Source organism: Leucopleurus acutus (genome assembly GCF_964270905.1).
Source record: "Leucopleurus acutus genome assembly, chromosome: 9".
Classification (NCBI taxonomy): domain Eukaryota; kingdom Metazoa; phylum Chordata; class Mammalia; order Artiodactyla; family Delphinidae; genus Leucopleurus; species Leucopleurus acutus.
Genome location: NC_139144.1, coordinates 18,562,844 through 18,575,162, shown reverse-complemented (window position 1 = coordinate 18,575,162; position 12,319 = coordinate 18,562,844). Strand labels below are relative to the sequence as shown.

The following is a 12,319-nucleotide window of genomic DNA, read 5'->3' as shown; positions in this document are numbered from 1 at the left end:
AGCCATGGCCGCTGAGCCTGCGCGTCCGGAGCCTGTGCTCCGCAACAGGAGAGGCCACAACAGTGAGACGCCCGCGTACCGCAAAACAACAACAACAACAAAATCTTTTACAGTAAAATTATATTCATGTATTACTTGAATAAGCCATAGAGCAACACATTAAACAAACAGACAAATATAAAGAATCCGAAAACAGAAAAGAAGCCAGGGGCATGAAATTGATTTTGTTTCCTAGAAGTTAGTCTTAACTACAATCTTCTCCATCACATTGCTTGTTGTCTCATGTTTAACCTGTGCTGTGTGGGAGTAGGTCTCTGAGGAAAACGTCCTTGAGTACTTAGAATAACAGAACACAGAAGACAACAGACTCACAGACTTAGAAAGCAAAGTTAAGGTTACCAAAGGGGAAAGGTGGGGAGAGGGATAAACTGGGAGACTGGGATTGACATATACCCACTACTATATTTAAAATAGATAACCAACAAGGGCCTACTGTATAGCACAGGGAACTCTGCTCAATATTCTGGGATAACCTAAATAGGAAAAGAATCTAAAAAAGAATGAATATATGTATAACTGAATCACTCTGCTGTACACCTGAAACTAACACAACATTGTTAAACAACTATACTCCAATGTAAAATAAAAACTAAAAAGAATTTTAAAAACATGGAAGAAAAAGAGTGAGATAAATGGCTATTTTTGAAGAACCCATTATGTATCAAAGTGTCCCGTTAAAGTAGTTAGAAATGTTTAGAAAGGGAAAACAAGGACCTTGGCCAAAATTTGGAGGCAGTTGACCAAAAAAACACAATCCACTAAAAAAAACACCCCAACTGTTGGGCCCAGTGAAAGCAAATCTGCTCTAAATCTTTTGTGAAAGGAGAGAAGAGACACAATGATTGAGGGAAGGAGGGGAGAAAGCAAGAAGAGGAGGTGGGGTCTTAACAAAAGTGTGGGTGAGAAGCATGACACCAGGACACCGCCTCTAGTCTCCTTTGTTTTCCAGTGTGCGCCACAGGAAAAGAAATTAAGAAATAGACCTTCAACATCCAGACTGTCAAAGGCAGAGACGGTGTCACGCTAAGAAGATTCATAAAACAAGCACAGATGAAAGTCCAGCCTAGGTTCCTGAAAAACGCAGAACTCAGAGAGAGAAGGAGCTCATTCACGCAAAGAGTTAAAAATCAGCCAGGATGGTATGTTTCCACGCCACGTACTGGCATTCACACCTCAAAACCTAGCCGGAGGGGCGAAAAGCAAGAGCAGCAGAAGGCAGTACCGTCGCCCTGGAGTTCATCCTTACAGGACAGACGTGGAAACCGGAAGCACACGGAAGTTGGATTAACAGTACATGCTCCTGGAGGTAATATGTTAACTGAAGTCACTAGGGTTTAATGGATATTCATTCTCTCACGTCAAAGGTGACGAGAAGTGGTTGTGGCCTTGTCCTATTTCTCCTTCGTTGGCACACAAGAATGGCCCACCCATGATGGCTGTTCATCTTGAACTTCCTTGCCAGCTGCAGCTGTTACTTTAGGTATAATAACACCGAAGACAAAATGTTTTTCTAAAGGGTTTGCCCTCTGGGCTAGAAGAGGATCAAAAAAATATGCCACAACTTGATTTTGTGGGTGGAATCCAATTCTAGCTACATCTGCAAGGTGGGGAGTACACGGGGGCCATGAAGGGTGCTGGAAAGATGCCCCAAGTGCTGAACAGAGTGGTCATTTCTGAGACAACCTGTTCCCCTTGGGATGTGGGCCTCTGTGGCCCTGAACAGGGGATGTAGTGAGAGCCTCTCCTCAGTGTTGAAAGGCTGAGCTCTCCGCGTTCTAGCTGGGTGACAGCTAGAACCAGCTCATTACTGGTCGTTGACGTGAGATGTGAGTGGATAACAACACTGTCTCCTTCAAAGGATTGTTGTAAGGACCAAATGAGAAAAGCCAAGAAAACCATTCACCTGGTACAGATTAGCTCTGAATAAATGCTAGGGCTGTTATTATTAGCATTCTAGCTGTAAATATGGGCAGAATATCTACTTGAGTTTTTAGTATTTTGAAATTAAAATCTCTCGATAATAACAAACACCTCATCACACTAGCTGTGAATGGATATTCCTCTTTTAAGTTTAAAACAGTATTTTCCTAGAACTCTGTACGCAAGTGGATATGAAAATCAAAAAAAAAAAGGAAAAAAATTTTTTTCCTTAAGCATTATGATTTTAGCACATGAATATTTTTATAAGGTATTTTAATATTACCTTTATTTAATAAGTTATTGACTATTACCTTTGGTTTCTTTCTGTTTTAAAAAACCACTCATGTTTGTATCTTTTCTAAATTAGAAGAAATGATACTAAAAATCATAATGCTTGGGTAAGGAAAGACACAAAAAAATACATTTTTGCTTAAAGCTTCTACAGGAAATTCAACACGCCCCCAAGAATGCATGAAGTGACTGAAGATAACATGATTTTATGAATCACAAAAGGGACACACACCACACAACCCTTCTTAAAATTGAAGCAAGTGTGGATTGTTTTCCATCTTATGAGTAAATAGGAATATTCTTGCATCTTACAAGAACATTTTTCTTTATTTTAGAAACTTTTTTCTTTATTTTAGAAACTGTAATGTCCTTGTGTATTGTGATAATGTTCACATAACTAAAATATATACAGGCAGTCAAATATGGTACGATAATGAAATACATGCATTGAACCATTTCTTGCTCTATACCAGTTTAACGTTCTTTGCATCAGTTGTCTAACCCAAACGGCAGGGTTCTGCTGGATTACAGTCCATTCTGGCATAAAAAATTGTGACTTTGTCAATGAGTTATTTCAGCTCTAAAGCGTTTCAAAAATTCCATCCTAACTCCGAGGGAAAGTTTAGACATGTAAATGATGTGAAAAATTGAGTCACCCAAATCATGTAGGTTAAGAATCATATTTCCCTCTGCTTTTGTAATGGTTTTGGCAATCGTGTGATTAGAAGATGACGTGCTCAATTCTGGAATTCATTTGATATAAAGAGCCAAAGACAATTAAGAACCCAACTCCCCACCCAACTGGGCCGCACAGTTGACATCCCTACCCAAAACACAGCTCCACCAGCACTCCCGCCTCCAGCTGGAGCGGTGGGTGGCTTCACCTCTGACTGGGAGCCAGAACGGGCGTGGTGTGTGCCTCACCTGGGCCTGTCTCAAACATACCCTCTGAACCCACAAAGCCAGAGTCCCCGTCAGCACCAACTTGAATCTGGTATGCTGTTCCTGGCATTAGACCCTATAACCCAAAGAAGCTCCGAGAACCATTTACAGTTTCTTTCCTCCATTCTTCTTTGCCTATGGAAATTTTGCAAAAACAACACATTTGAATATTTTAAGGGAATAGAAGTGACTTAATGCTTCCAGAAAGGAAAATACACTTTAAAAGCTAAAGACAAAATCTAGGGTGCTTCAGTTTACCATTTTCGATGATTATAAGCTGGGTCATGTCAAATAAATCAGTGAAAATGAAGAACTAATGAAAACGTCCTCAAAGAAAAATCGACTGGATATCAGATTGCATTTTAATTGCATATATTCCCATTGAGTTAAATCTTTTTGATACAAAGGAAGCTTCTTGATCTGAACCTTGCCTTGTGAAATTATTAAGTTTCTCTAATGATATTTCTAAAAAGAACTGTTATACATTAAATAGCTGGATCGAACTATGGAAAGGATTGTTTTTTTAAGGTTCACAAGATGAATCTTTCGGTAAACTTAAATACCTTAAAATTTATCCAAGTTATAGATTCAACCTTTCCCAAGTATTGGTTTTTCTAAACCCACAGTTTTTGTTTTTGTTTTTTTAAATATTTATTTGCATGATAAAGGCCTAAACAGAAAGTTGGACTATATTCAACATTTTGTCACAAACATTCACTGGCCACCCAGCTCATTACGTGCAGAGCACACTTCATTAAGGAGGGGGCACTGGGTTCTCATAAACTACTGAAAACTAAAGCCACGCCATGTCCTAGTAGATGTGGCGAGGATGTAGTAGAGCGCCTGACTTGGGAATCCATTAAACACTGGAATATAATTATTCATTATTACTCTTGTTTACGAGTCGTGGGTAAAGAACAGTTTTAGGTACCACAACCTGAAAATAACATATGCAATGGAACTTACTACGTCCCTTGTATTTAATAACACGAACCAAAGAGAGTCCTAGTTACGTATAAAATATATAGGTTGATGGTTCGCTCTGATTTTTTCAGATACATCTGATCCATTTATTTGGGTCAAGTTAGTTTCCAAGATGATCCACAGTACATCCTGAAAATGTTCTCAATCTCCTCAAATGCAGCCCCCAAATTAAAAACCAGGTAACAAAGTCATTTCTTACTGCCAGCTACACCATATTCAACAGAAACGTTCACATGCTCTGGTCCCTCATATTCACATATTCTGGTCCCTCATAAACGTTCACATGCTCTGGTCCCTCAGCTTATTTTTAAAGACACCCAGAGAAGACAGTGCAATTTCCTAAGGTTATGCGGTTTGGCCCCTTTTATCATGGAGAATTCTAACCCTCCTTGCTTTTAATACCCACTCATGCACTTACTGAACTCATTGAGCACCTCTGACATGCCAGGCAATGTTTCCTTGGATGTGCTAGTGTCTTTTCTCCTCTAGGCTTTCTTAAATCTGGATCTAATCTCTCTTCCTACTCTAAGTCTTTCTTTGTACAGCCCACCAGCGTGGTTACCTACGTTTTAGCTTCTGAAACTACATCTCTGATCCTGTCACTTCCCTGTTTCAAATGTGGATGGCTTACCTCTGCCCGCAGGTGGGCCGCTGGGTATAACCCAAACATCCTGTGGATTTTTAAACCCCATGCCTTGGCTTATTCCCTCTCCTAAGAATTTATACACCCCACCCCCCTGACTCATCTGCCAAAATTCTATCCGTCCTTCAAGTTCTATATTACTTTCTTTGGGAAGCTTTTCCTGATCCTGTTTGGCAAAATAAATGGCTCACTCCTCGAAGCTCAGGTAACATTTTGTTCAAATTCCATCTCTTTTCACTCTTTTTTTATGTGTTGTCTTACCTGCCAGACTGTAAGCACATCAAAGGCAGAGTCTGCCTTACTGTGCTAACACACAGTGCCTTAAAAAGGCTGATGGTTTTTATGGGCCAGATAGACATGAGCTGTTGATTGACTGAAACTTCTATATAGTTGGAGATTTTTGTTTTGTTTGTTTGTTTGGTTTGGTTTGGTTCAGGCCAAATAAAGTTGTGAACTTTAAACTTGAGTTTTACTCACTGGCCTTCTTTCTTGACCTAAGTGGTAGCTGTGCAGTGGACTCTGGTATAATGATACAGTGAGAGTCTGACCACAGAGAGGATTCATCACCAGCGCCTCAGTGCCCTCCTGTGCTCTGTCCTGTTCGACCACAGTCGGCTGCTAATTAGGTCAAGAGCCAGGTTCAGTTCCTGACTTTCCAGTTAGCTTCTCCCTATTCCTGTGCCCCAACTAGTCACCTCACAAAAGTGTCCTGGTGACTGGTCCCAAGGTGACAAAGCAGATAATAATCCACAGATAAAGCAGTGTCCATCCATCAGCAATACTGGGACCATAAGTCAAATCCATTATCTGCGTGTTTTCAATTCATTTCTATAGATGCCTTCACAGGTCCATTTCCTAGAACCCCAGACCCTGAAGTTATTTAAAGGGACAAAGAAATTGAACAAAAGGAGCCAAACATCTACTGTTTCTTACACCGATATTGAGAGTTTTGACCAAACAAAGACACAGACCAAAGGAAGTGACTCCTGAAGATTTCGAGTACCTATTTCCATGCTCAAACTGAGGATAACGGTAAGGAAAAGGGTAAGCCTGGCACAATACAGCTAACTGGACTCTCCCGGCTTCTACTTCCTGGTTTAGATAATCATTTTGTAATTGTATACAAAATGTACACAATGTGATTGTATGTTTGGAAGCTTGGGTTTCATTCACCTCTCTTAAAATCTGTAAGAAAATTTAAAAATGTAAACTCCAAGCCATCTCTTTTCCTGCCTTCAGAAGTGGGTGAAAATCCCTAGAGGCTGATGCTTCTATAGCCAAGGATATCACACCTCTTTCCTCTCAATGGTTCATCTCTTACTTACTCTCTTTCATGTTGCTTCAAATTAAAATATAAAAGATTAAAAAAAACATATATAAAAGGTATATTAAAAATACTAAAATTGGGAAGAATTGTGGAGAACTTTTATCCTTCTTGTCTCCCAGAGAGTCCCTACACTCTACACAAAGAAGGAAAACAGAGAAGAGGACAGAATTCATTCCTAGATTGAAAAAAGAAATATTTTTAAGGAAGGGAAACCCAGGGAAAAATTATTCTCAAGCAGTTTGAAGTCTCGTCATGGTAAAATATTATCATTTTATGTAAGCAATGTTCACTTACTGATGCACTATGAAATGAAACAATATAGAAAAGAAGGTTAGATTTAGCTTTTAAAAAAAAAAATTGAAACACCATTTCTCTTTTTATCTGAGTCCCACCAGATTTCAACACTGGGGGCTTTAGGAACCTTCGGAGACTCTCTTGTTGCTTGTCTCTATAATCAGAAGTAATTCACAATTCAATTTAGTAACATCAAACGGTAAAACCTCAACTATATTAACTGACATTGCTTTTCGTTAGTCTGAATTCGTTAAAATCAGCGGGTGATGTTTTTTTCCAGGGGCATGCACGTCCTCTTCCAATATGACAAGTCAACGGAAAACACAAACCGCCCTGCTGCAGCTCAAGTAATCGGCTACTGCCTCTAGGCTGAGCCCCAGCGACATGGCCGCTGCGCAGGGAAAGAGGCCACGCTTTCTCTGGAACGCTTCCATGAAAGGGTCTAAGGGGAACCCAGCAGTAAGTTATTGTAAGACCACCACGGATGTTAATGGATATCTAATCATCCCCAGAAAGAAGCACACTTATAAAAGAGAGGTTCCATCCTTCCACGATCTAAACGTTTTGAATGTTTACAACTTTGTTCTTTCAAGGGTAAAAACACCTATAAAACATTATGAAGATGATTGAAAATGGTTACAGTTCTTATTCAATCATTCCCAAATCTACCTGATCTACACTTTAAAATTTACCAAGACTCTGAATATAAGCTTTGTACGAAAAGAGAAGATACGACCAGGCCTAAGCTCCCAAGATTTGAACAACTTAGGGCAAAGCCCTTATTTCTTTCGGTCGACTTTTTCTTCATTCCAATTTGTACTTGTTTAGTCTGTCAAAGCCCAAGAAAATCCCTGGCCAGGGGTGCTCTATATGAGAACAGTGCCATGTGAGGTAGGGCGGCCTCCACTGCTCCCGAAAAAGCTGACAAATCTACCAATAGCCAAGAGTCAAAGACTGGGGGATCTTCGGGTGGAAGAAATACTACACTTCATTCCGGCACCATTCTCCCAACCAGTCTTCCTCATCCAGAGAGCTGTGAGCAATACAGGAGAACAAGAGTAATTCACTGTGATTGTCGGCTCTGCCCCAGGAGGAGACTTAAGCAGTCTGGCGAAGACAGAAATGGAATAACACAGCTGAGCAGAGCACGCGGGCTGCCTGAACACTTGGTCAGAGGGGATCCCACTGGGGAGGTTTTCAGTCCCAGGGCAGCTGGAGTACGGCTAAGCTGAAATTCCAGGTGGACAGTGTAGTGTGATGCCAGCAACGTGTGCACTGTGTCTAGGAGGAGTACAGGTAAATCAGATTAGAACAGGAAGCTCGGTTGGTCTGATTTCTGACTGGCTCTTTTTATCACAGGACTAACATTTCTGAACCCTTCATAGACGGCATGGCCATCATGAGGGTCTGTGGCAAAGGTACAGTTTGGGTCCTGTCTGGTCTAGCCACGGACATAGCATTAAAAGCCAAGATTAGGATTTGGACCTGGGATAAGTCTTGAGAAATGGTGAATTCAATGCGTGGCTTTCTCCTTGTAAAAAGGACTAGACATGAATTTTAAAGTCAAGATCTTGCAGGATCTCATCTTCCTTTTGGTGCTTCAAAGCTTATTTTAAATATTTTCTCTTTTAACCCATGCTGCACTTCCCCACGGTTAACATGGCAAATTTCACACATGTAGAAAGTCATGCAGTTGAATCATTTTACCTTTGCCTGCACCTACATCAGGTGGGAGAATACCAGCTTTCATGAAGGGAAACAGAAATAGGACACTATATAGTTAGCATGTAAAGCTACATAAAAACACTTCTTAAAATGCTAAAGCATGCAAGAAGAATGGAGTGTACCACATCAGGTACAGGGGACAAAGGTACGTTTTTGTTCCCAAACTTACCAGTAATCAAATCCCCACATTACTTAAAGTGCTTTATTTGTACTTGCCTATTATGTAAGAAGGCTTAGGAGATTTCAAACCAATTTTGGGGTAAAAATGTCAATTTCTTATGCTATGGAAGATAATCAGATAAATGATCCTTAAGCAATTCTACAATTTAGAGACATGCAAAATCTTTTACAATGCTTTTGATCATTTTCATCGAATCTCAAGTTTTTCAAAATCATTTTTAAAAGTAGTAAAGGAAGTGTTCATTCTTTTTCTAAATACATTTAATGGGGCTCTTTTGCTTTCTGTACCAGATGGCACAGCAAACGATGAAGTCCCATGCTCAAACACAAAGTAAATGCTTTATTTAATAACTGTTTTGATTTCCTTGCTAGAAAACCTAAATCAGTATGTAGACTAGCAAATTATTTTCTGGTGAATCAAGATCAGAACCACAGTTACACATATTTATTTGTGTATACGTATGCATGTCTGTGTGTGCGTGTGTGTATTACGCAGATGTGTATGTGTGTATATATGTAAAGTTGTAGATAGGAAAAAACATTGCCGTGAACTCTGAATTTAAGTGTGGCAAAATACTGTGATTTCCCACTCTCACCTCAATATTTTACTGTAAGTTTAAAAATTTCATAGGGACTTAAAAAACAAACATCATATCATTATTCCAGTATGAATTAAATAGCTGCTTATATATATGTATCAGAATGAGAGGTTACAAATAAGTATTTGTATTAATTGGGTAACATGGATACTTCCATGGTAAGAAAGAAAAAGCATAAACTTAAAGATTTTTGTCTCACGATACGTCTAGTTATATGGATTTTATACATACCCATCTTACCTTCATCCACAGTTGTTATTGCTTCCTCTGTTATTTGATTTCCTGATCCTGCTGCTGTTTGTGCATAGAAATAAAATTTATACCGAGTGCTGAAATTTAAATTTTTTAAAGTCCAGCGGGTCTTGTTGGCAGGAATTTTCAAATCCACCAGAGGGCCTAATTCATGGGTGCTGTTAACTGTCAATAAGAATATAAACAAAATAAAGTAATAAATGAACAAACCAAATGAAAACAAACACACTGATACAGAGAACAGAACAATGGTCACCAGAAGGGAAGGGGAATGGGGGGAGGTTGAAATGGGTAAAGGGGTCAACTGGATGGAAACTAAACATTTAGTGGTAGGCACGCTGTAGTGTATATGGAAGTCAAAATACAGAGTTGTACACATGAAACTTACATAATTTTATAAACCAATGTTACCTCCATTAAAAAAAAGGACAAGGTGCATTCCCCATTCATTGCTGTAGGAATACTATCGTAAATAAATGTGTCGACCAAAAATGTTAAACCTGGACTACACTGACTTTTGTAATCCTACTCACTCTTTGTCCGACATAATTGATAACCTTACATAGTCCTATAATTGGGGGATTGGGACTGACATACACACACTACTACATATAAAATAGATAACTAATACGGGCCTACTGTATAGCACAGGGAACATTATTCAACACTCTGTAATGGCCTACATGGGAAAAGAATCTAAAAAGAGAGTGGATATATGTATATGTATAACTGATTCACTTTGCTGTACACCTGAAACTAACACGGCATTATAAATCAACTACACTCCAATAAAACTTTTTTAAAAAGATAATCTCAAGGTCCACACTGCGATTCTAATACAAATATTAATATATGTATGTATATGTGTAAATATATATACATAGATATTTAATTTTGTTTTTGCATATGTTTTAAATATAAAAAAATCAACTATGGGAGAAACCATAAAAAAAAATCCTATAATATGGTGTAACAAGGGGAAATACATTTTCCATGGGCTTCTAAGCTGGGAAAATTTTCTGGTTGAATCGCAATAGCATTTCTCATGTCTTTGTTTTTGCAGGTGGAATCATGGGTTGTTAAATAACCCTAAATCTCATCTTCAGAGGCCTTGTGCCAAAGAAACCCCTCTTCTTACCATTCGCTGGTTACACAATACATGACGCCTACATACATAATGACAGCACGCACCTAAACCCCGTGCTCAAGGTCTGTATTATTCTGTAATTTTCAAAAGCACATGTCATTTTTCTTTAAAAAGTATGATTTGAAGTTCCTTCCAGAATGACACTTGAAGGTATATGCATATAGCCTACATCTGTAAAGAAATACCCCGTTTGTGTTTTAAGATAACAGTTGTTTTCCTTCGTAAACCGTGTTTCCCTGTTGCCTCCCCCCGTAACTTACTCGGCTGATATTTTACGGTGTACTCTGTCAGAACGCCATTCGGGTGGCTTGGTGGCTCCCATTCCAAAGTGAGGGAATCTAGCGTTGGATTAACAATCTTCAAAGAGGATGGAGCGCTGGGGACTGCAAATGAGACACACAGTCAACACAGAGGCTTCTGAATGTTTCAAACTGCATTAAAGTGAAATATTTCACCAGGTCCACAGAACTCATCAAAATTTTTTTTTTTTTTGGCTGCACCAGACGGCATGCGGGATATTAGATCCCGGACCCGGGTTCGAACCCGTGGCCCCTGCAGAAGTGTGGAGCCCTAACCACTGGACTGCCAGGGAATTCCCCAAGATTTTTGTCCTCTGTAACTCAGTTTTGTTCCTGATTCAGCTGAAAATACGTTAATAGAAACCTGTTGCGCTTTTCCTCACCATTTCCGTTTAGATTCATTAAAACCATCCTCTCCAAATACATAAGGGTTTTGCCTTTATACGGACCCAAACCAATGGTTTTAAAAGAGATGGTACTTGTTTGTTTCATGAATGGGGTCTTAATAAAAGTGAACTAGTGACTGAGTGGAACTATTCTAACCAGACTGTTGAGTAGAAGCAGCTATGTTCTTTCTGGGCTATTAAAGACTGTTTTCTCCAACAAATCAGGAGTCTCCAAAGAGTCAGAACACCCTGGCTGCCAGGCTCTGGGCCTGAGCCAGCCCCCGCCCCAAGCGCAGAGGAGCTCTTATCCGGAGAGCTGAGAGACGCCCGGCAGCTCGTAGTGATGGACAACGGCCCGGGTGCTGGCACACCCCTGGCTCTGGGGAAGGAGTGCAGGGTGTCAGGTTGTCCATGGCAGAGGCTGGCAAATTACCAGCGGAAACATGCCTGGTCTTTTATTCACCTCCTCAGAGCATGATGGATGATGGCAGCCCTCCCTCACGATCGTGACCTTCTCTACCTAACCTACCATGTTCCCTAAACCCTCCTGTCCCTCTAGCCAGAAACCAGGCAGTCGAGCTGAATTTCCCCCTCTGCCTCATTTCCACCATCACCTGGGACACTAACTCCTGCCACAGCCACCCTGCTAACCTCAACTGTATCCATTCCCTCCTCGCCTCTCTGCCACTGCCCCCCTTCAGACCCTCGGTGGCCTTTGCCTAGAACAGTCCTGGCCCATAGTTCTAAGCTTCCGCAAATCACCCCTTTGAGAATCTGATGACAGCCACAAACTCTCCCCAGAAAAATATACGCACCTTGTATATAATATTAGGGGGTTCATGGAGCTCCTTAAACCCATTCATTGACACCTGAAGAGACTACCATCCTCAGGTTAAGAGCTTCTGGCTTGAGGGTTAATATCCACAGCATTTAACACCATCCATCATTCTGGTCCTCCCTAGCTGACCTTCCTCCCTTTTCTCACCGTTCTCGGCTGCCTGACTTACCGTTCCCTGAAGGAGCCATGCTGTTTCTTACCTTTGTGTCTCTGGACAGACTACTCTTCTCTTGTCTGTTCTTTAATCCCCTGGTTCTCTTTTCTATGGCACCTTCCCTGAGCCATCTAAAGGGCCAGTGTAGGGTCTCACTAGCGAAAGCCTCTAGTGGAAGGAGCCCTAAGCCTCCAAGGAGCAACGAGGCTGAGGACAAGGCATTGTAATGAGACGGGAGGTGGACACAGACGATTCTCAGAGGCTGTTGGGTAGCTGCC

General features: G+C 40.5%; 1 protein-coding gene across 20 annotated transcripts in view; it reads right to left on the bottom strand.

Moving 5' to 3' along the window:
• The window catches only part of NRCAM (neuronal cell adhesion molecule), a gene marked incomplete at both ends in the record, with an annotated part of 90,331 nt that overhangs the window by 14,754 nt on the left and 63,258 nt on the right, over positions 1 to 12,319 (bottom strand). For 8 of the 20 annotated variants that reach the window (XM_082846895.1, XM_082846879.1, XM_082846885.1 and 5 more), the window contains 2 exons: positions 9,206 to 9,382; positions 10,625 to 10,747. The exons of 1 other annotated variant lie outside the window; for it this stretch is intronic. In XM_082846895.1, the coding sequence (XP_082703021.1) occupies positions 9,206 to 9,382; positions 10,625 to 10,747 (300 nt within the window). Of the gene's footprint in view, positions 1 to 8,168; positions 8,205 to 9,196; positions 9,383 to 10,624; positions 10,748 to 12,319 lie in introns of all 20 variants that reach the window. 11 more of the 20 variants (XM_082846892.1, XM_082846896.1, XM_082846883.1 and 8 more) reach the window with 4 other exon arrangements.